The sequence below is a fragment of the Rhyacophila brunnea genome, unplaced genomic scaffold (assembly GCF_057557595.1).
Source record: "Rhyacophila brunnea isolate RB1 unplaced genomic scaffold, BYU_Rbru_1.0 scaffold_18, whole genome shotgun sequence".
Lineage (NCBI taxonomy): Eukaryota > Metazoa > Arthropoda > Insecta > Trichoptera > Rhyacophilidae > Rhyacophila > Rhyacophila brunnea.
This window is the reverse complement of record NW_028232837.1, coordinates 24,823,947-24,849,346: the sequence shown is the minus strand read 5'-3', so window position 1 is coordinate 24,849,346 and position 25,400 is coordinate 24,823,947. Positions and strand designations below refer to the sequence as shown.

The following is a 25,400-nucleotide window of genomic DNA, read 5'->3' as shown; positions in this document are numbered from 1 at the left end:
TTTCTCGACATATTGCGTTACCTATGAACATTTTAATGTTTTTAGGATAACGAAAAATCGAGATGATAAAAATCGCGTACCTACCTGAAAACATCTGACATTTCGTCAAAGATCCAACTTTTTCAAAAAAATTCTGAAAACATTTTGTCAGAGTTTGGTTTGTTGGAACATACTTAATATGTCATTTGAATTACTCTTGCACATAGACAACAAAAACTATTCAGTAAGTACCTAATCTTATGTTTATATTTGAAAATATTTCATTAAGTATTTTATTAGGTAGTAAAACACAAGATAGTTTATTTTAAAATGATTACTAGTTTATTTTATGTTCGTATATTCTAAAGTATTGTGTATATTTAAGTATTGAGTACATAAAATAATAATAAATGTTCATCTTAGAATAAAAAAATAATTTATTAAAAGGCAAACAAAATAAATGCAAAATTTCGATTAGATTCAAGAGGGCATGTTTGACGACCGCACACTCGATCCCCCTGATGGAATTTTATCTAAAATTGTTAGCAAGTCAGGATTTCGTAATCCTCGAATCCGAGCTCGAGGCCTCCATAGGCGATGTAGCAGCGACCGTGGGATGGCTGGACCTTGCCGACGGTCAACGACCGTTTGTACTGGACACGACCAATATACAGGTTCTCTCCAAATTCTGAGTGTCCAGCTGGTAACAAACCACGGGGAACGTTTGATCCACTTGTTTTAACCCATTTGACATCGCAGTCACAAAGGACCTAACGAATGATTAATGTGCATTAGTAATCTGCAATAATTATTAAGTATGAGTAAACATTATTACAGCTCCAAAGATTAACATTTCATTAAAGATTTTCTTATTTTTCTTATGGTGCCACCCCATAATGGAGGTCAGCCATCATCAGGGCGATATTTGCTTTATCATTTGCTAACCTACACACTGTACACTAAGAGGAGAGGGGGGCATTTTCTGCCCTAGTCGCGCAGAACAATATGGACAAACATTAGAACCCAAAAATCTGAAATGTAAGATGTGGAGGAGGTATGCAAAAAATCAAATGAATAAATATTATGCAGAATACACTTTTCCTGGAAGCCTTTTTGTATTTAGTTTGTTTACGCCTCCTGGCCCACCACACGCCACCAGTAGTGGTTAGACCACAGAACAGATAATAAATAGAATTCAGATAGGCCATAATACCAATACAGTAAATTTTGAAGCAGGGTTTTGAATGTGTGAGTGTCCTACGAAAATGAACCACGTATTATAGACGTGCAATAGTGTGTATAATACACCAATATTAAATGAGTGTCAATGCATAAACCGAGAGCAGTTGTCAGTATTCGACGTATGACGTATTCTTGACACATGTTTAAATGTATCCCGGATTCTTTCTTACTCAAGATCGGTTGCCTGCTTCTCCTTACCCGTTAGGTATTTCAGTTCCTATTATCCTTGACCTACGATGAGGTGACAGTTTTAAAGCTTTCACAATGACAATCAACCTATTAACATGAAAAAGGAGTGAAATTGACGACACCAAAGGAAAAATTATAAACTTTAGCCAGGTCGCACATAAAAAATCGTCTCGACTGAGATATGGTCATAAATTAATGGCAATGCTGCAACTCTCTTCCGGCGCACACAGAGGAGACCATGTGGGCTGATGAATAAGCAGTTATGCACATGCTCCGATGCTACATTTTTCTATTCTACCTGCGACCCGTGCCAAGCAAAATTTATTACACACGAAGAGCATATATTTTTTTCTCCCAAAAATGTCGCACCGAACCTAAGCGGCAGTGCATTAAGTTACATTGTGTTTTGTGAACGACAACAAAATCACATCGACAAATTCGACGTGGTGCAGTCAAGCCTAGTTTCTATGTGCGACGGGGCTAAAAGGGAAAATAATACAAACCTGGTATTCCTTTATATGGTGCTCGGTACCATCCCATGAAATATAGCATACTCCATGGGACGGGTAAACTTTTCCCGGAGTCAAAGCGCCATTGTGGATGGCTCTACCGATATATAGCTGCTCGCCGTCGTGTCCTCCAACTACGGCCCCGGGTGGAATTTTTCCGTTGTAGGTGCTTGCCCATTTATAACCTACCAAGTGTGAAAAACAATATTATTGAAGTGACACATATTTACGGCCGGTAGAGTATATGCTTCATAACGTTGCACTCCGGCTCTACGACGAAAATGATGTACTTAATATATTCTTATAATATTTTTTGTACATATACGGTCAAACTTGGTTATTACGATCACGGAAATAGCGATATTTCGGATGTAATGAGGAAACATTCATTGACATTTAAGTTTATGATTTCTCCATACATTCATTTACTTTATAACGAGCTACTTCTCGGGTATACCGAGCATAACTAATAATGTGTCGATCGTTTAAAAACCACATTTTCGACCCAAAGGCATAAAGCCCACCAAAGCGGCGCTCGGTGCGCTCTCTACGAAGTAGCCCCCCCCCACCCGCGCATTACCCTTCACCTATGTAATAAGGGGCACAAGAAGTACAAAATAATTATTATTATCAGCGTCTCTCATAACAAAGCAATAAAAATATTATTAAATTTCTCGTAATTTTCAAAATTTATTAATTCTCAAAATTTATGCTTGTAATTAAAATTCACGATGACATCATTCTACCAGCGAAATATCGGACACGCAGAAACTAAACAATGAGTTTACTGTTATTAAATAATGCCTACTCGCCCGTCTATCGAAATTTTGCGCGAGCGCCCCACTCGCTGCGTTGAGTGGGTTTTACGCCTAAGCAATAAAATCCTACCGGGCAGTTAACTAGGCCGATGTCACCGGGATCGGATTACGTTTATGACACTAGTTAAGTGTTTAAGTACCAAATTGGTGTTTTCGTCGACAACATTGAAAAAGTATCCACGCATATGGTTTAAATTGCATGTAAAAATCCAAGCTTTGTGAAGTCAGTATGTGCCTACCAGTACCGGTGGCTCAGCACTTCATTACAATAAACAACTTCTTTTATATTTTATTAATGCCATGATTGTTTCGGGGATTTTTACGATGGTTTTCAGATTTTTTATGTTCTATAGAACGTGGCGCGAAAAATGTTATATACGATATAACGAGTAATGCTTATGACGAGCAAATTCAGTCGGTCCCATCTTCCTCGTAATCGACTGTATTATCTATTTATTTATTTATTTATTTATTTATTTATTTATTTATTTATTACTACATTTATATGTATGAATACAAGTGAATATCATGTTGATCTAATTTTATGCGAGGTAATCAGGCAGAGGCGTACCAGTATAGTAAAAAGTGCAAAAAATTGTAAAGTTATAAAACGTATAGGTACTCTAGATAAAAATCTTCGGTACAGTCAGTGACGTCCCGTGGGGGTAGGCAGATTGAGCGTCGCTTGTGGGCGGCAGTTACCCAAAGAGCGGCAAATCGAAGAGAATCTCTAGGTATATATATATATATAAATAGCTACATAAACTTGGTAATAACGGAAATATTTTTCCATTAAAAAATTCAGCTCACTGGTTGGAAACAAACTGTATTAATTAGGTACTATAAAAGTTTATCAATTTTTTTTGTCGGCTTCGCGATGTCTAGTTTACTTCCGTTGTCCTTGGACGTCACGTTCTTGGTGAACAGCAATGACACGTGTATACCTAATTTAAAATGTATCCAAATATGTTTGCCAGTCATTCGTATGTTTTGGAAGTTGTCAAGTGTATTTTTAAATGTACCTATCTGAAACCGTAGACTCGCAATATTGTCTATTGAAGCAGAGATGGCGTTTAAATTAGATTTAGTTGTATATATTGTTAGTAACGTATCCATACAATCATCCATCAGACGACTCAGAATCAATGTTGCCAACTACTGTCATTCACTAAAATATTCCAGATAGGATGAGAAAATAAACTAGATGGCACACTAAAATGCCAGATTATTTCAAAATTGAAAAAGTGTATATACACATTATACATATACGCATTTAAAAACAATGTGTCTCGATTATATGTTTTTACAAGAACAAAGATCGAAAAAGAATTTTACAACTTTAATAATGGAACAGGACATAAAATATAAAATTTATGTAGGTAAGAAATTACATCGTCATTTTGTATGTAACATTTAGTGTAAGTATTAATTACTTAATTAATTATAAGATATGCAACGCATTGCAACACACATACAGACGCACACACATACTATATAATTATACACTGAACGCATTGAACGAATCGACAAGAATGTTGACGGGTGACACTGCCACCTGGTGTTTTTTCCTAGTAATATATAAAGCACGTAAGACCAGCATGTTGATTTTTAAGAAAATCTGGTGTAATATTCAAGCTTTATTACGAAAAAGTTTAAGCTATGTGCGGTATCGAAAAACGCTAGATTTAACGACATACCTACACCAGATGGAAATTTTACAAGCTAGATGTCTATTCAAAAATGATCTGGCAAGTAAAATGCTAAGTTGGCAACGCTGCTTAGAATGCATTCTGAATATTATCTATGATTAGAACGATTGTTTAGCATTTGAGCTAATGTGTAATCATTATGTAAAGCAAAATTTCTCATTTTTATTGGACTTAGAGCAATGTCCATAGATATTAATTTTAGGTTTATTATTGATTAATAGTTATTGTTTGTATGTGCACTTGTTACGTTAATGCAGAAAGCAATTTCATTATTTTGCTTTTATATAACCAATAGTAGCTGAAGTACCTGGCTCCACACGAGGTTGCTTCTGTGGTTGATGTCTTTTACTTACTTTAGATTAAAGACTTAAAATAGTACTTAATTAGAATTTTCAACATCAAGATAACTGTATGCAATATGTCAAATGAAAATAATAACTTTGACAGCAGCAAAAATCAAACAAAAGAACATCAAATTAAAATGGAATCCAAAATATGCAAACTGTACCATAAAATGTGGTAAAAATTTCAAATTTGAAGGAACAAAAAAACAAACAACCTGATACAAGCTAACGACTCACCGGTGTGACGCATACCTACTAACCATACAAGCTAAGCGGTGGTCGCACATTATTAATATTATTTTTCAGTTGGCGTTATTGAATATAGGTCCGACATCTGCTAATGACTCACAAAATGAATAAAAAGTTTTTGTTTCGACAATTTTTATAAGAGAAATTCAACAAAAAGTGTATAGAGGTAGTAAGGGGTGCCACAGCGTAATTACGTAAAATATTTCATGATAAAACAATCGACGGTAAAAACATTCCCTTCTCGTTCAAAACGCATTCCATGCAGGGGCAGTGATTTTAGATGAAAACATCACAAAATATTTTGGTAGGTAGGTAGCATGAAATTTTTTGCTGTTTTCTGTAAAGGTTAAATCAGGTCAGGGTACACATGTGTTTTGTTGATCTTATATTATGAGAAATGTTATTTACATGTGGTTAATGTTTTCAACATGTTCCAATACTTATCCCAATACATTTTTATAATATTTACCCTCAGTCTATATTTGAACTTGTTCAGATTGCAATCCTGACATATTTTCTCGGGAATATTTTGTTCCCAAATTTTTGTGATAAAATATTTTGTGGTTTTTTTTTTAAATTATATACCCGAAAATGGATAGTGATTGTGATTTTAGTGATAACTTGTCAGAAGATGAATATATAGACGAAGATTACCTGTCTAATTTCAGACAATGAAGATAATTTATTCGTTGATTTAGAGTATTTAGACGACAATGAAGATTTGGATCAAACTAATATATTATTTCAAACACCCACTGGCGATGTTTTCACGTGGGAAGAAGGCGAATTTAATCCAAAAATTCACTCATTCGATGATAGCCTGTCGGGGTGCAAAATTGACCTAAGTGCAAGTGGCAAATAGTGCATCTGATAGACTTGTCGATGTTCAACGCTCATGCCATGTACATGAAGAAAAGTGGAAAACGCATATCACTGGGATCATTTGCGCTAAAAGTTATCAAGCAATTGCTAGATGAACATAATAAAAAAGAAGCACTCGTAAGCGGAAGTCTGTCGCATTACATTCCCGTATTGGAGCAAACACACATTTTATGGATTTTTTGCCAACTTCCACATCTGAGCCATCTACTTCTGCAAAAAGTATAAATAGAAGGCGTTGTGTGGTATGTGCTGCCTCAAAAAAAAGAACATCTACAAAATTCTTTTGTAAACAATGTGATGTGTGCTTATGTGCAGTGCCGTGTTTCGAAACATACCACACAAAAATAAATTTTAATGAATATTGTACGTTATATGAACATCATAAAGCACTATTGTGAACATATTTTTATTTATCGTGTCAATAATTTTATAAAATCGCTATTTGTGACAACCCTAACATCATTTTAATTTCTAAATTGTGTGGACTATTTGAGACTAGTGGGATATAATTTGTTAATTTTTTCATTAAGCTTTATTGTTTTAAAATTAATTCTAAAATGGTATATTATTATAAATTGTGTGTGACAACCCTAATTGAGGAATCGTAAATACGCTCTACAAGCCATTTGGTATGGTTATTTACATGGGATTGCATTTATCCGGGACCGAGAACATCTAAAGCCATAAATCACGTAAGTAATTTCAAGATGTTGCCCCTTTTTAATTTTTAGATAATTGTTAGCTTACAGGACAAAACCAGTGTTTTTATGTTAGATGTTAAACGGATTTATTATCTGAATTGTATATATTGTAATAATTATAGGCTATGACTTACCCATTGTAGGAAACCTTCACAAGCTTGTCAAAATAAACTAACTAATGGAATGATTACGATGCAATGAGTGAAATGGAAAGGGGATAGCTTCTGTGCCGTGCCAATGTACCTAGATAACTTTATCAACACAGGTTAATCATAGCATCGGCTATCGTTTTAAAATGTCAAAAATTATCAATCAAATGTTATCAGAACAAAACATTCGTCTATGATTCAAAACCATGATTAGAGAATTTAATAAAAAATATATTATGTTAAGTATATTTACCTACAAATAAAATAATCACGCTTTCATAAGGGAAAAACCCATATGTGGAGATTGGACAACTGGGATTTAAGCAAACAATTCCTTATTAAATTTGCTAGATATAATAATAGACCTACCAATAATTGTAATGAATGCTTAGATCTCCCATTAAAAATCGGTGCTGAGCCCGCGACTGGCGCGTTTGAGTTACCTGGCCATTCTATCTAATTAGCATGTTATTTAAATGAGCTAATTAAAAATAATTACAAGATAAAAAGAACTTTTTATATACAACGTTTTTAAATTTTCTGTTGAATCATATAAACTTGACTTGATTAGATTACACGATCAAAAAAAAAATTGTATTTGATAGAAATAATACTGAAATGTCATTTTGACACTCATATTGATTTCCATAGTAACGCACGTATATATTAATAATTTCTTAGCAACTAATAATAGTGGATTGGATTACGGATTTCTTCCGAAATAATTTTTCATACAAAACAGAATTAACTGAAAAGGAATTTAATTCTACTTAAAGATGGCTAAAAGTATGAAAAAATGCATTGGCATCGTGTTCTGGTATATTCTAAAAGTTTCAAATGTCTAGCTAGTTGGGAAGTTAATTAAAAATCGATCGCATGATTTGTATCGGACAAACAACCACCGGACAAATAAGAATACGACATAATAAAAACGTTGTAATAAACTAACAGCTCAGCAGTGAATGTATTAATCGGCAGAATTAGGAGAATAAATATTTATTTCGTAATAATTGTAGCTTCAAAACCACCGGTGGCACATCTTTGTTTAACAAAACACAAGAACAATAATTATTAATATTTCCACGAGTCGTGGCATGGTGAAGAAAGTACGCGATTTTACTCCTGCCCGGTTTGAAGGGATGATGTGGGATTATTGAAGTTATCGGTCTACACGTTACAGGAAGCCAGCAGCAAACAAATTTGAAAATAGCCGATATACTGGATTATTTGTTAGGTTAGTGACGTGCACCTAATTTACGTACCCCTGTGGGGGCGCTCCCATAAGGATTAGTGCCACCCAGCCGCTCGATCTGATCCTGGTAGACAATGTGCCACCGGTTATGTGCTTACGACCCTCGACAAAGCAGAGCAATATGTAATATATGCAGGAGTCCCGCAGTTTGCTCTGACAGGTCCCACCACTTCTCAGGGTGAACTGTGGATGATGTAAGTCGGTCACAAGGACCAAAAAGGGTAATGGTAAGAATGTAAATAGCAACGACGAAATAATAATGAAGATTAACGTAAATTTATTTTGATAAATAGACACACAATCTAATGATTAAAATTGAATGAATAAGATGCTAGTAATAGGTATTTCCATAATATTAATAAGTATTTTTAATGTTAAATAAATAGTTGATAGGTATATTAATATTAAGAATAGAATAATCTTGTGTTGGACCTCGATTAATGATAACAAAGTAATTAATATGACATAAACCTTGTACTGTGTAATTTGCAATGATTAGGTATTATCAGTGTATAGAATTATAGACAGGCATTCATAATATGTAAAATCGTTAAAAGAATTAGAACATAATATAAGCATAATTAAAATCGCGAGTTAAGCTAGATATTAATTAATCACTATTGTACCAATTTAATTAGCCGAAAATCAATCCAAGCCCAAGCCCCATACAAAACATCAACATAATATCTAAACTCTTTACGGGGAACCTAATATCCCCGACTTTCTAATTCTCATCACGTCCATATTAAATATCATACGCGGAGTAGGAGAATCCCGCGCGCAATAAAGCGCGGATTTTCTCGGGTCTTCAAGACGCGAGGGCCGCTCTGAGAGCGGCGTCTCCAAACCGGTAATGCGGGAGCTTTCTCACTCGCACGTATTTCCATACAAACGGATCATAAACGATAACTCGAGTTACACGCATCCGATCAGATTAAAATTTGTAATGACGTGAGCGTCTCTGGATCGCGATGAACTTGGTTATTCTATAGCCCGCGTAACTAAAGGGGTTTGCGAGATATCTAATCATATATGGCTCAAGACTAGGATTGATTTTCACTCAGTAATTATAAGGTAATTAGATATAAGATACATACATGTGCTTAGTTTAGGGGGTCTAGTAATTTAATAATTTTCATTTTTGTTATTTTTTTTGCTTATTTTACAATTATTATTTATGTCTGTGTTATAATTAATTTGAATAATATGAAGTATTCTTTAAGAAAAATGTAAATTTTTCATATGGCCAATATAATACCTCTTGTTAAAAATTAGCTCACTTCACCGTCAGTCAGGTCACTTCGCCTAGACATGGCTCAGACCCGGCGAATCCCAGGCATATTAAGCCGCGCGGAAATTGATAGCTATTTAGAAAAACTCTGTTTCCGCGCGAAAACCGAGCTTGAAGCTTCAGTGACCAGACGTGTTAACATATAAGTCGAAGAAGCAATGTGTTTTTGGGTGCTCAACAAAAAAAAGAAGAAGAAAGCATTGGGTGTACCCGATATTAAAAGATAGGCTTACACGTGGCCACTTTACAGGTAAAATTGAGAAAAATTTCTAATTCTGATACTCTTATAAGTTACCGCGCGGTTTCCATGCATCAACTGAATACTCTGTGGGCATTCCTTTGAAACATAACCCGCGGATTCTGAGTGGGATCCATTTTTAGCGGTTGACTAGTGGATTGGTGTTCCGCTAAGTGTGAACGACTATAATAACAAATATGCTAGTACAACAGATTGGCTCCGCATGGATCAGACCGCATGGGTTGCATCAGGGCAGAATTCCCCGTGTCTGAAACGGGCTTAAAACCATCACCCTCCATTTTTTGAAAGGACCACGGACAGGCTATAAGCGTAGGATGTAGACTATAATTATTACGGGTGTACACAGGAGTGAAACATTATGCCCAAATAAATTACGATATTGTATATATTATAATTAAAGTAGTGGTGTGAGTTATTTTATCGAGGCTGTTTTGACCGACATAATTATTTGTCGTTGAATAATATTGTAACTAGAAATTTTAACAATTCTTTTCATTTTCAACATTGTATATTGTTCACAAAGTAGTTTCCCTTGGTTGCGCACCCAGTTGCACTGCAAGAGACCATGGTTTTGATTTAAAACTTTGACTATCTTATCGAAAATCAAACCTCTTCGAAGAATCGGCACACAACATCCTACACGAGCTGATAATCCACGCGATTACGAGGTTGATAGCTTCCAATCAGCGACAAAGGGTGCCTTTTGGAAAGAGGTAGACTGTGGAGATCAGAGAAAATGAGCACACTTGTCAATATACTTATGGGAAATAAGAATATAATACGATATGACTATTGATAAAAAGGTTCACACTAATCACAACGGCTTACCAAACTGATGAAATATCAATAATCACTAACGATATAAAATTGAGCGATTTTTTTGCTGTATGAATCTAAATGAAGCTTTGACCTTCCAGCTTTGATATTTTTTTTTTTTTTTGAATAAACGTCAAGTTTGAAAATCCTATCTCCAAAATGCGGTCTGTCACAATAATTTACAATTTCACCAGTATTTAAAAAAATACTTACATATTTAAAAACACAAACGAATGACTTATGGTACGTTTACATCTGACACTTATACCGTTATACTTATTTTATGTGTCTGACATAAAAATTCACTTACTGTTTACACCTGCATGGATCTGACATAAAATGCTCGTATACTTCTCGTTGAAATAAAGTCTCGACACTTTATTCAATGGCAACATTTGGAATAAATATATGCGGTGTTTACATATGGTATTGTAACTTATTCGGCCACTTATTTCGTATACTTCTCAAAAAAGTTATGTCAGTTGTCAATATGGGAATGTTAAAAAAGAAAGCAGCGAGTGTTATTATTTTCTATCTTTCTATAAGTCTTTTAGCAACAAAAAGGAGGAAAAAATGGTCTAGATGGATGCGGGAATGGATTCAGGGACGAGAAGAACTAGGTGCTTCCGTTTAATGTCAGAGTTTAAAATCGAAGATCCAACTCAATTTGTGAACTTTAGTTTGCAAGATTGGACCTTTTGCCAAAAAACAAGACACACAATTCAGAAATGCGTAGAAGAACGATTAACAGTAACATTGCGATATCTAGCACTTGATCGTCATTGCATATTCAATATAATATTATCGTACCTAATACGAGTGCAGGTGTGGGCCAAAATGAATTAGGTAATACCATTTGAAGCGCATTTTTTCTTCACAGAGTGCATCAGATTCAGAATTAATCGTATGTGCCGAGAACAAGCGATATTTTATTTTCGAACAAAATCCATAGAACACGGCACATCCGATTTATTTCTCATTGTCTATGATTTTTGACAGATCGCTACAGTACATTTATTAACGTAAACGTTGGGCATACATTCATGGTGTACCTATGATAATTGATTGTCCGTTGTTTTAGAAATATACATATGCAATTCACTAGGTACCTGCCAAACTACGAATAATGTGTCAGGTACTTGACATAAAAGTAGACGGTGGTCCAACTTCGGTGATATATCGCTCCAAGTTCGAACTTGTCGAATACGCGGTGTTTACATTTGCGTATATAAGTAGATTGAATAAGTGGCAGGTGAGAGTCGACACACGCAAAATAAGTGGCAGATACAAATATACTTACTGTTTACACTTAAGTGAATATGGTGTCATACATAAATATGACGATATTAGTGTCAAATGTAAACGTACCATTAGGTACAATATCAGATAATATTTATAGTACGCTGAATTTAAATCACAAATCTTACAAATCAAATATCTCGACTGACAAATAACTGAATAGATCACACAGGGCTCGAAATAGACCAAAGCGCCGTTCCGGTTCTTGAAATCTCCAAAATTATGGCTCCGTCTCGGAAAACAAATAATTTCGCCATTTGAGCTAGATATAACATACAACAAAAAATCTAACACTTATTTTTATAAAATATACTTACTTGAAATTAGATAGCTGTGTTAGCTCCGTTTCGTAAAATTTTCCATTTCGAGCGCTGAAATTATGTTAGTCTATGACAGAACTAACTGATAAAGAAAAATCATGAGATAAAGTATTTTTTTTATTTTTAAAAACAATCTTTGTTTATACCTATGTTATATTAGTAAATAAGTATTTTGGATGAAGCTGCAGTCATACTGTCGTATGCATGAGATTCCCAAAAACCTTATAGGCTATATACTGCACGTTTGTATGCATGAGTACAAACGTAATTAGCTGTTAAGTGACGTCACGAATGTGAGATCTCATTTGTCCTGGTGTTCGTATTATAAAATTTCATTCCCCGATAAATAATTCAAAATTTTGAAATTGTAAATGTGTCTGAAAGTGTGCGAACGGTACCATATAAATTTAATATTTATACATGAATAATTATTATGAACTTTAAATAATTTATCAGCTATTTTATCACATGTATTTTAAAATTATTCTACTGTACGAAAGGTTGTATTGCCAGTAATCTTTTCCATTTGGTAGCAACACTGAATACATTTGGTGGCAATACTGAATATTATTATGACTAACTTCACTTCAATGGGACTTCAATTATTATGAGAAATGTCAAAACAGAATAATAATAAATGACAGAAAATGCAAATGATTTAGATCTCTGTATAATATTATCATTTATACCAATCACCGTATGACACTATTGATGTTTCCAGTGTATTTGAGAGTTGTGCCTTGTTTATTACAGTTATCTTACAATAATTAACTAGGTAGGTAGGTACCTATTTTGAAGAACGCAGAATGCTTCCACTGGTATATTTTAATGCCAGATACAGCAGTAGTTACAAATTTTTGCGGTGGTTTAGCGGAGATATTTTATCGTAATCTTTCGTAAGTCCATCTTATGTGTCCATGAGAAATATTTCAAGCGAAATAGGAACGAGGCATTTTATCAGTTACCTACTATCTAGATTATAGACTAGGGATCAAAATTATACGTATTTTGTAAACAGCACGACTAGTAACTGTTTTTAGAGTTCGAAAATGTTTTACAGAATCTACAAAACGAACAAGGGCCTCAACCAAACGTTTGTTGCAATGATTGCAAAATTAAAATGACATTTGAAGTGACAGCTGAGGTAGCCATTTTGAATGGCGCGTGACGTCAGATCGCTTACGTCACAAATAGTCTTATAAGCTATTCGATGGAAAATCGGTTAAATAGCTTATAAAGAATTTGGGAATCTCATACATACGGCCCATAGACAATAATATTATGCGCAAAAGTTTTAGGTTTCGTTGTCCAAGTCTACATAATTACATCTCGGTAACCGGGGATGGGCGTGTAGACATGTTTCATAGACATAAAATATAGTTGAGAGTTTTCCAACATGCTGTCTTCAAATAAAACATTTTGTTTGAAATAAAAAGGATCACTCGGGTGACAACAAAAAAGTAGAGGCCGCAGTAGGTACATAATGGTCATATGAATAAAATTATTGGTAACCGTGATAAGACTGATAAAAATCAAATATTATTAAAATAGTTTCACATTAAAATCACTCATAATATGATAACATCACAAATATTATAAAAAACACAAATATAGTGAATATTTTAAATCAGATTGATTGATAACTATAGTCAAATACACTTATATGAACTATGCCAACGATGCTTATCATAATGAAAGAGTTTCGCAATGCTTTAAAGAGCGCAGGTGTGCCACTCAACACTTCTAAAATACTGATAAAAAAACTTATTATGGAAATATTATACTCTCCTACATTTTGCTTTTATCAATAATATTTTTTTGAATGTCTAGCGATAATTGATCAGTTAAAAATTTCTTAACAACGAATTCGCCGAAAGCATTGCTGGTTTATTGATAAAACCAAAATTTGGAAAACGGTACCTATTGAAATATATAATAATATTTATATATATACATCCAGATACCAATACTGCGTCCTTTCATCGAATCGACAAATGTGCGTCCACTGGAAGGAGCTCACTTTCTTTATTTTTTTTATGAATATACAACATTGTTGAGGCACAATGGCCACCTGGTATTTAGATTCTTGAAAGACATGACTATACAATATATACGCTTATTTTAGAAACCACTATCATTTTGGAAACCTTTCAAACAACTATCAATGCCACTTCCTGAATATTTATTATTTTATGTTATAACGCCAAAGTTACGTCCAGCGTATATTTGTTTTATCCTTTCGTACGCCAATTTGAACTTCTACAACGTTGCAATATAAAGTTAATATAATATTGGCTGATGCTTACTAGTTGTCTCGCTTTTATTATGACGATAAAAAGAACAAGAATTAATATGTCAACGTCCGCCGATATTACTACTGAGTCTGTCTACATGTGACTATGTCAATCACTAATAAATGCTTCCTACAACCATGGGGAAATTCCTGTACGCTTTTTAAAAATTAAAGCCAACGGAGTACCTATATATTGTTTATGCACATAATTTAACAATGATGACAAAGAATTAACAAAAAAAACTATTTGTTTTATTAATTATTGTACTGTACAACTTTATTGTAAATAATTTCGTACCTATTCGTATATAATATTATTACAAAATCATTTATATGCATTATTCGTACAATATTATTATCATGTAAACACCATTATTAGCCGAACGTATGATGCATGGGATCCCAATACTTAAATACATCAGACAAAATGAAAATTCTCAAAACATTGTATAATATTCTAGTCAAATAGACTTTGAACACCTAGACAATTCATCAGATAGCTCTATAGCTGAAAATTTATACAGACCTTTAAATCATCTGCTCTCCTGAGCCCAACACTCACTAAATACGGGAGACTGTTAGCTCAATTTAACAAAAACTAGGCGTTAAAGGCTGGTGATCCCAGTCCTGTTTTTTTGTGAACATTCTTTATTTGTATTAATTTAATTTAATAAAACAAAAAAAACAATACGTATTCCACTTTTAATAAATAAATCTGGACCAGTTTCGTCCGCCTCAGGGACATTTTCAACTGAATAATATTTATAGAATTACCAAATTTTTGCCTAATTCTAATATTTTGTTAATGGTTCAATTGAGTTGTGTGTCATCTTCGATATTGTATCATTTATAATTTTCGGGATTGTCTATGTTGATTTAACATAACTTTATAGATTGTACATTATTTACTATGTTAAGTATATTATTTTTTAACTTATTTTATTTTCGACTCACATTTTCATTCAAATTCGTTTGTCCATCAAGTGCCTAATATTGTTTATTTTTTATTGAAAATTTTATAAATGAATTATTATTAAAAAAAATTGTTTGGTGATATATTCAAATGTGTTATTGTAAGTACTTGCTTCATATTTTGTTTTATGTTAATAATTTGGAATATTTTGTTTAGTGTTTTTGTCTTATCTAGATATGAAATATTAATATCCAATTTCAATAATTTAAGTTTAATTGTTATTGACAAAGTATTATTGGATGGATAATTCAATGTATCGGTGGATTATTTGTGTCGCCTTTTGAATTTGTTTTGATAAATGGCTATTTTATAAAGAGTATTCAGTTGAAAATGTCTCTCTGAGGCGGACGAAACCAGTCCAGATTTATTTATTAAAAATGGAATAAGTACTAAAAAAATCGCGTTGTATTAAATTAAATTATTAATACAATGCATTTCCACCATGAATTGATAGTTAACATGTTAAAGAAATTCTTTATTTTACAACGTTTTTATTAGGTCGTATTCTTGTTTGTCCTGTAGTTTTTTATCCGGTACAAATCTTGCAATCGATTTTTAACTAACTTCCCGACTAGGTAGACATTTGAAACATTTATAATATATCAGAACACGAGACCAGTGTATTTTTAAATACTTTTAGCCATCTTTAAGTATAATTGAATTCATTTTCAGTTAATTCTGTTTTGTATGAAAAGTTATTTTGGAAAAAATCCGTAATCCAATCCACTATTATTGGTTGCTAAGTGGTCTGGGGTCCTAGCAACTAAATTACTAATATATACGTGTGTTACTATGGAAATCAATATGAATGTCAAAATGACATTTCAGTATTATTTATATCAAATACACTTTTTTTTGATCGTTTAAGCTAGTCAAGTCAAGTTTATATGATTCAACAGAAAATTTAAAAACATTGTAAGTATATAAAAAGTTTTTTTTATATTCTAATTAATTATCATTACATTTAGAACGATTTTTATTGTGTTGATTAGTAAGTACACTGCAAAAAGCAGTGGCGAAGAGTGGCGGTAGGCTGCTAAGATCCGCTATGAATAGTGCACACTAAACTTTGTAGAACAGTCAAAATATCTTCGAATATAACCAACCAGCAAGTCGAAGATCTTAAATTGGTTTCAGCTTAATCAATAGCAGTTGACGAGTCTTGTGACATAAATGATATAGCACAAATTTATACGATTTATTTCATCTAGTGGTCTTAAAGAAAAACTTTTAGGATTATTGCCACTCAAAGGTAAAGCACGTAGAGAAGATATTGAAAATGCTGTAATTGAGTGCATGGAAAAACATCATATTCCACTCGATAAAATTATGTCAGTTTCAACAGACAGGGCCAAAAATTAATCATGAGATACTTGCTTAGAATTGCATCATTCGCCAAGACACTCTTTGTGCGCAGACATTTCCAGAAGAAATTTGCAAAGTTATTGAATTTGTGATTAATACTATCAACTCCATTATAGCTAAAGCTCTTAATCATCGCCAATTTAAAGATTTTGTAGTTTAAATGGAGAATGAGTTCGTAGAGCTTCTGTTGCATAACAAGGTATGTTGGTTATCAAGAGGAAACGTTTTAAAATTGTTTCGCTTCCGTATTAATAGAAATTAAAGCATTTCTCCTTGAAAAGGGTGTTCACTATCCATAAATAACGGACGATCAGTTGATCCAAAAACTTTATTTCATGGTAGACTGATACCAGATGGAAGTCTCCCACAGGAGACCACCTCAAAGGACGGACCGAACCATCAACTTTCCCATACCCCACAGCCTACGTCCACTTTTTGCGATTCTTGCAACCCTCGGCCGAGCGAAGCCCACCTCAAAGAATCGGAAATTCAAATTCGTCTGCGCTCCCGCCAAAACAGACGCGGTCTACCGACAGCGCCGCCACTCCTAAATTCGTCTGTACAACAGAGAACGCGTTAATGCCGGCAATCTGACAGTTGGACGCGCGCGAAAACGTCTCTCTCGTATCAGACGTCGACCAGCCAGCATCTCTTCTCTCGCCTCGGACGCGGAGCAACAAGCATCTGCTACCCAGCCAGCATCTGCAATTCTCCAGCCAACTAGACCGCGTCGGCACCAAGCAAGCATCAAGCATCCCAAGCCACAAGATCTCAAGCTAACAGCCAGCGACGCCGCGTCTGCAGCCCGCCAAACCGACATTACCATCGCCATGACCAACCCACCGCAAACGACTACCCTGCATAGCGATATAATAAACTGCCAGTAACAACCTCGTTGTGCATTTCTCTCAATTCCACCCCGCTTCTGGCTACGGCCTTCACCATTCTCCTCGACAGAGGAAGGCCGGTATCAAGACGTTACCTCTCATCTAAATCAGCTTAATCGTAAACTGCGGGAGGGCGGAAACACATTTTTTTCGATGCTTGAAGAAGTTATTTCGTTCGAAAACAAATTATCCCTTTTTGCTCAAGATTTTGAAGAGAATCTTTGCTTACTAAGCTTGCTGAAACATCGCCAAGAAAATCATTCTGATATTGACATTTGCTATTTCAAAACAACAATTTTAAATAAGAGGGAAGCTTTTCTCAACAAGTTTCAGGAATTCAGAAACAGCAAAGCGACGTCAGTCTTAGTTTAAAAAAAAAACCTCTTAATGCTGCGGTAACAGAATTAATTTTTTCTTCCCTTAATGTTGACATTGGCAACTTTGAAATGCAATTGCTGGATTTAAAAATAAAGAATTATGGAACTCTAAATTTGAACGTCTCTGTGCTGATATGGAGGGAATGGGACGATTTGGCACCGCGAACTGGCCTCCGCCGATTGGCCTCCGGTAATTGGCCGCCGGTACAATCGGACGCCGGCCCAATTGGACGCCGACCCAATTCGACGCCGACCCAATTGACCTCCGGGAGGATTGGACGCCACACAGTTGAATAAATTGCGCAAAGGAATAGACGTACGTTACGATTTGTTGGAGTAAATAAGCAAGTCAGTTTAATATGCTTCTATCTTCTCAGTAGTTGTACCTTATACATTTCGCGCTTGACACATTTTTAATATAGATTGAGAATAATTATTATGCCTTATGATGTTTATTAAAAGAAAATAATTCTTCCCTCACTAAAACTTAAATATGTGCATAATCAATTAATTTATTGTCTATACATGGGTACTTATTTATATTTACAACAAATATTAAAAATAATGTTAGATGTTAGAATGAAAATTACATTATATTTCAGCGTTTTATCGACTTAATATTATAATAAAGCTTAAACATGTAAGTATATTATTATTCATAAATGCGTATTTTAAGATAGTATGAAATTACAAACAAAATATTAAGTAAGTTATCTGCTAAGTATAAATGTTTCAGTAGTTTGATTGATAAATTACTTAGGTACTGGGTGCTGGACGAAATCCCGAAAGCCGGAATCCCGAATTCTGAAATCCCGAATGGCCGAAATCCCGAAAAATTAAAAAAATACAAACATCAATAATTGCGCAATTTTTGCAAGAGACACAAAACCCATTTTTTGTGGAAATATAAAAAATATGTAAAATACAACACCAACAATTGCGCAATCGCGAATTGCGCAATTTTTTAAAGAGACACAAAAACCCATTTTTTGTGGAAATTTAAAAAAAATGTAAAATACAAACATCAATAATTGCTCAATCGTGAATTGCGCAATTATCCATTCATCCATTAATCCATTCGTTCTACAAAATGGTCTCTCCTGAAATTATTGCGCTCACGATTGCGCAATTATTGATGTTTGTATTTTACATTTTTTTATATTTCCACAAAAAATGGGTTTTTGTCTCTCTTGCAAAAATTGCGCATTTAATATTTTGTTTGTAATTTCATACTATCTTAAAATACGCATTTATGCATAATAATATACTTACATGTTTAAGCTTTATTATAATATTATTAAGTCGATAAAACGCTGAAATATAATGTAATTTTCATTCTAACATCGAACATTATTTTTAATATTTGTTGTAAATATAAATAAGTACCCATGTATAGACAATAAATTAATTGATTATGCACATATTTAAGTTCTAGCGAGGTAAGAATTATTTTCTTTTAACAAACATCATAAGGCATAATAATTATTCTCAATCTATATTAAAAATGTGTCAAGCGCAAAATGTATAAGGTACAACCACTGAGAAGATAGAAGCATATTAAACTGACTTGCTTATTTACTCCAACAAATTGTAACGTACGTCTATTCCTTTGCGCATTTAATTCAACTGTGCGGCGTCCAATCCTCCCGGGGGTCAATTGGGTCGGCGTCGAATTGGGTCGGCGTCCAATTGGGCCGGCGTCCGATTGTACCGGCGGCCAATTACCGGAGGCCAATCGGCGGAGGCCAGTTCGCGGTGCCAAATCGTCTAGACCCGATATGGACACATTGAATTCAAATATGAACATGGTTCACAGCACAAGTAGTCATGAAGACATGATGATTTTTAGTTAGAATTCTAGAATAGGTAGTATTCCTGACTCATATGATCAGTTGAAAAAACTAGCGTTTGCTGTACTTTCCTTTTCCGGTTCTACATATTCATGCGAACAATCTTTTTCAAGCATGAACGTTATCAAGAGTACATTGAAAAGGTGTCTTATGATAAGAACCTGGTATCGTGCCTAAAATTAAAATCAACAACATACAAACCTGACTTCCCCAAACTTTTCACGGAGATGGATATTAAGTGTTTGTCATGATTTAATTGTATATATACCTTACTTACAATTTAATTTTTATCAATAAATACGATCATTATTAAGTATGATATCAAGTTTTATTTAGTGTACTTATAGTTTAATTAAGATATAAAACTTTAATTAAAGTTTATTAAGTAAATAAACAGTATACCTGCATATATACTTTAAGTTTAAGAAATTGGCTCTCAAAAGAAATCTCAATCGTAGTACTGTTGATATTTGGCTCTTTTGAATAATGAGTTGGCCGACCACTGACCTAGGGGAGTGATTTTTTTTACTGAAAGTTCTGTAGGCAATTTCTAGGTTAGCGTAATAATTTGAGGTCGTTAAGTTGTTTCATTAAATTTAATGTTCAGTGTGCTATAGCTTTTTTTAGCTGCCGTACATTACCATATTGTAAAATTTTAATATTTTTATTAGTAAGTACCTAACTAAAGTCAAGAGTACGCAGGATAAAAGTGAAAATATGTTCTTTTTAGATTGAAAATTTCGTAAACAAGTCAACTACTGTTTTATATGATAATTAAAATAAGCAATTATTTTGACAAATATTTTTCATTTACGTCAAATTTCAAGTTGAACATGTTCATGTTAGCCGGATTTTAGTGCAAATACATAAGTTTTATGGTACAACAAGTAGGTACCTACGTATATTGAATATCAAATACTTGCAAATATGTTTTAAATCAGATAATTTCGAATTTTTTACTGAAAAGGTTACGTTTTCCACACCTATACTCTCTTATTCTTACATGTCTTACTCCTTCATTGACTTATGCAATATTGTAACATGCGTTAGAAAAGGACCGACGTCTATAATTGTGACATACCATATAGGACAATTATTATTTATTTATTTAAAATACTCTGTTTCACCTGTCATTTCATAAATAGACATGGATTCTGGGCACGGTGCCGACCTCTGATTTAGAGCCCTGCTGGTATAATTGCTCTCCCGTTGACTTCAGAGTAAGATAATATTTGGCTTTTGAATGTACCTAGTTATCTACGAAAAACCTAATCACTGTTGCATGTAAATACATAGGTATATTTTACCATACATGTTTAGTAAAATCATTTTTATGAAGTGCTAACCCCTTACGGCTCGTCTTAGTGCTAGCGGCCGTAGTGGTTTGGCGGGCGCGGAGCGGCGGCATCTTGCAAAACTCAAACGTATAACGGTGTGTATTATGCCCCAAAAAAGACACTGTCTACGAACATTTCACACACGGTTATACGTTTGAGTTTTGCAAGACGCCACCGCGCCGTGCCCGCTAAACCACTACGGCTGAGCACTTACGAAGGCGAAGTCGATACGAACGCGATCGCGACGCGGTTTGAAGCGATATAAAGCAAAACGATGCGAAGCGGCAACGTTGTCCAACGTGGCTTGTCATCAGTCGTCATCGCTTATTATTCATAATGGGCGGACTCGAGGGTTTTTTAAATTTGAAATCTCATATATTAAATACAAAAATTTACAGAAATAACTATCTCAAAGAAGTGGGACTGATATTATATATTTAGAAAGATACGTTCATGGAAAATTTCATCATTTTTATATAAAGATATGCAATGAGTATCTGCCGCGCGCCGCGTTCAGTTCGCGCAAAAATATCAAACCAACTGATCGTGTCGCTGAAACCACGCGCCGTTTCGCATCGCTCGCCGGACCTTCTGCACGTAGGTCACTCATGTGGCTCTTCATGGTTTGTTATTTCCGTGCCGTGCCGCGTCGCATCGACTCGCCCACGTAAAACGCCGCGTCAGGGAAAAGTTACCATGGAAGAGCAATGTTACCAGGTTTACGGTATTCTTCTAACATCTTTGGTTTTAATAAAAGATGTTGAAGGTAACCTTCTTATGTAGAGATAGAGTGTAGATGTAACAAAAATGGACCACTAATTTTCATACAAACCTTACTATTGAAGAATGTTATAATAAAAAATAATGACACTTACGTTCCTACGTTACGTATTAACAATCCCACCCCCCGCAGAGTCGAAGTTCACTACGTATATTGTTATGTTTATGGTTCACGGATAGGGAATCCAATCCCGGGATCCCGAATCCCGGGATCCCGGGATCCCGAGCTATTTTCGATACCTATGAATCCCGGGATTGATAAACATAATCCCGGGATTTCGGGATTGATTTTTTTATCAATTTTTATGGAAAATATAACAGAAAAAATACTTTTAATACAAAATAACTACATTAGAAATAAACTGAGTTTGAATGAAGTTTGATGTGTAGGTTGCCGATTCATTTTATTTTTTCACATACCTAGATTATTAAAAATGAGAAAGATTGGTAAAAAAACAATGCTTCGCACTTTTAACAAAGTAATTCCACCATGATGTCATACGTTTTACGGCAGTTTCATATTTGGCTGACTAATTAGATTTATGAAGCGGAAAGACCATAAGTACGCCATGATTATTTGCTTTACTATTTTAAATCTCGCTGATCTATTCATTATGTCTTTACTATCAGAAATAGCAATCTCATATTAAATTCACATTATTATTTATATTACAATATTATTTACTCCATTAAACTTGTGTATTTCCAAGATTTAACGTATACAATATTAACAATAAATGTCTTAAATAGAATAAATTATACTAGATTTATTTTTGACCGATTTTATCAATGTTATTTGTAAATATAAAAATTTTATATTAACAATGGAAAAAAATCCCAATCCCGGGACCAGTCCCGGGATCCCGGGATTGTCAAATTGTAATCCCGAAATCCCGGGATCAGAATTTTAGCTCGGGATTGGATTCCCTATTCACGGAGAGAAGGTGTAACTTATACCTACGATGCTGGCTCAATCGTAGTTGGGGACGATGTTATTTAATATTAAGTTCTTTTTTTAAAATTTATTTTCGAATGGTTACTAATGTAGAAGGATGATCTCGGGACTGTTGGTACACAAAACTGCACTGACGAGACAGTAGGTATATATTTAAATGAATAAATATTCTATAGTTAAAGTAATACTAACTTTTATTGGCACATGTATTTCTTTATATAACTTATCTATTAATCTTAATTTTATCTTAGGTTTATTTATTTTGAGCGCGAGAGTTTATTTACACTCGTTGCTAACCGCGTATATAGTTAGGTATTTTTTTATCGATAAATCTTATGCTGACGCACGCAGATTTAGTATTTATTTATTAGAGGAAGAGACGCGTATATCGATCGAATCCACACACAAAGATGTGTGGATTATATCTTACTGTTTTGAAGGAAGGCGACGTACTGTATCAAGCAGTGTTGCCATATTTTCTATGCTGATTATAGTACAAAAGCATAAAAATTATAGTATTTCTGAAAAATATATAGCACAGGAATATTTGTCGTCTTGAATCCTTTAAAATTATAGTATTTTGGTATATTTGGCGTCAAACTATAGTATTTTACATTTTTCGCGGAATTAAAATTATAGTACGGTTGGCATCACTGGTCTCAAGTCGACAGGATGTCGACTTTTATAGATAATCATCCCTCGGATCTCATTGGCTGATAGAGATAAGGGATGTTGTATGTCGATTTTTTTTCGTACATCATTTGAGTCTATGAGATTTCCCTTTGGGAATTTATTTAAATTTATTGGTTGGTCTGAGGGACTAAGATGTTATGTTTAAGTGGGCGGATGTATCGAAGATATAAAATTGAATTTATTTAACCGAGATTATTTTTAATGAATTTTTAAAGGGAGCCGGAGTGACAAACTTTGAGATAGAACCGCTATCAATACCTTATGACAAGAGCTGAAGCATGATTTGAATGAAATAAAAAGTGCAGGCTTTTAGAACTTTTTATTAGGTATCTATTAACATAAGAATAGGCCCTTTAATTTACTTCCACCGACCTACACATACAAATTAATGAGTTTACGGTGAAACAAGCGTCTGGCGTCTTTATATTAATACTTATTTAATATTAACTTACTTATTATAACTTATAATTAGGCCCTTTACAAAACTGTAAACTAATATTTCAATATTTTAACAAAATAAAATCAGATTTGTATGGGCCATGAATTAGCGCCGATTTTCATACAAAGCTTATGACCCTTTTACCGCCCGCGTACATGAATTTAGCGCGTAGGTAAGCGCGGTACGTAAACAAAGCGAAATTAATGACTCATTTATTAAAACCGCAGAAGACGGCTGATTAAGTGCCGTGCCGCTATATAAATTGGATTTATTCATATCAAATGCAGTGACGTCCCGTGGGGGTAGGCAGATTGAGCGTCGCTTGGGGGCGGCAGTTACCCGAAGGGCGGAAAATCGAAGAGAATCATTAGGTATATAATATAGAAATAACTACCTAAACTTAGTAATAATGGAAATATCTTTCCATTAAAAAATTCAGCTCACAGGTTGGAAACAAAATGAATTAATTACTATAAAAGTTTTATCAGGACTATATTTTTTTAGTCGGGTTCGCGATGTCTAGCTTACTTCCGTTATTCTTAGACGTCATGTCCAGCAATGACACGTGCAGATTTGCGAATTATATTTGAATTGTAGATAGGTACATAGTTATATTCATCGAAATAGGTATGTTTACCTGTCACTCGCGAGTTTTGGAAGTTGTCAGGTGTAATTTTGAATGTATCTGAAACCGTGGACTTATATTGTCTATTGAGGCAGAGATGGCATTTAAATTAGATTTAGTGGTATCCATCCATACAACACATTTCTTAGATGTTGGTGTAATGAAAGGATGATAAAAAATACTGTATAAAAATATGTGGCGGCATTTTGCCACTGCCTAGGGGCGGCATTTTGTCTAGGAACGTCACTGATCAAATGGTATTATTACGACGGACATGATGCGATGATGTCCCCCAATGATAATAGGGTTTTCGATGTACGAATTTCGCTGCTATTCTTATCTTACGTTCTAGGTACAATTATTTTATTTAAGCGTTATTATCGAAGCCAATTATAATAAAGTTTTATATTACTGATTCTATAGTTTATTTGAATGACGTTAGTATTTAAAAGTATGAAACGAAGTTACCGAGTTTAATTAATATATCCTTCCTCGAAAATTACGCAATAAATTTTTTTTATTACATAATAAAATTAAACATACATTTAATAGTTACAATAATATGTCAACCATTCATCTTCCTTGCATACCAATACATATATTCAGCGCTCGAAATGGAAAAGTTTACGAACCGGAGCGCTCGAAAATTTTCTGAGAATATTAACAAGGTTATCAATAATTTTTATGTGTATTTTATAAACACAAGTGTGCTAGATTTTTTGTTATATCTATGGCATATCTAGCTCAGACGGTCAAATTATTTTGTTCGTAAGACGGAGCGATAACTTTACAGATTCCACGAACCGGAACGGCGCTCC

The 25,400-nt window shown here is 34.1% G+C and overlaps 1 protein-coding gene across 1 annotated transcript in view; it reads right to left on the bottom strand.

Annotated features, from left to right (window-relative positions):
- Positions 1-471: 471 nt before the first annotated feature.
- LOC147073372 (pfs47 receptor-like) overlaps positions 472-25,400 on the bottom strand; it is a 38,663-nt gene continuing 13,734 nt past the window's right edge. Inside the window, exons 4-5 of the mRNA XM_085945589.1 lie at positions 1,914-2,104; positions 472-749 (exon numbers count right to left, since the gene is read on the bottom strand). Of these exons, the coding sequence (XP_085801715.1) occupies positions 522-749; positions 1,914-2,104 (419 nt within the window). The 3' untranslated portion in view covers positions 472-521. The remainder of the gene's footprint in view (positions 750-1,913; positions 2,105-25,400) is intronic.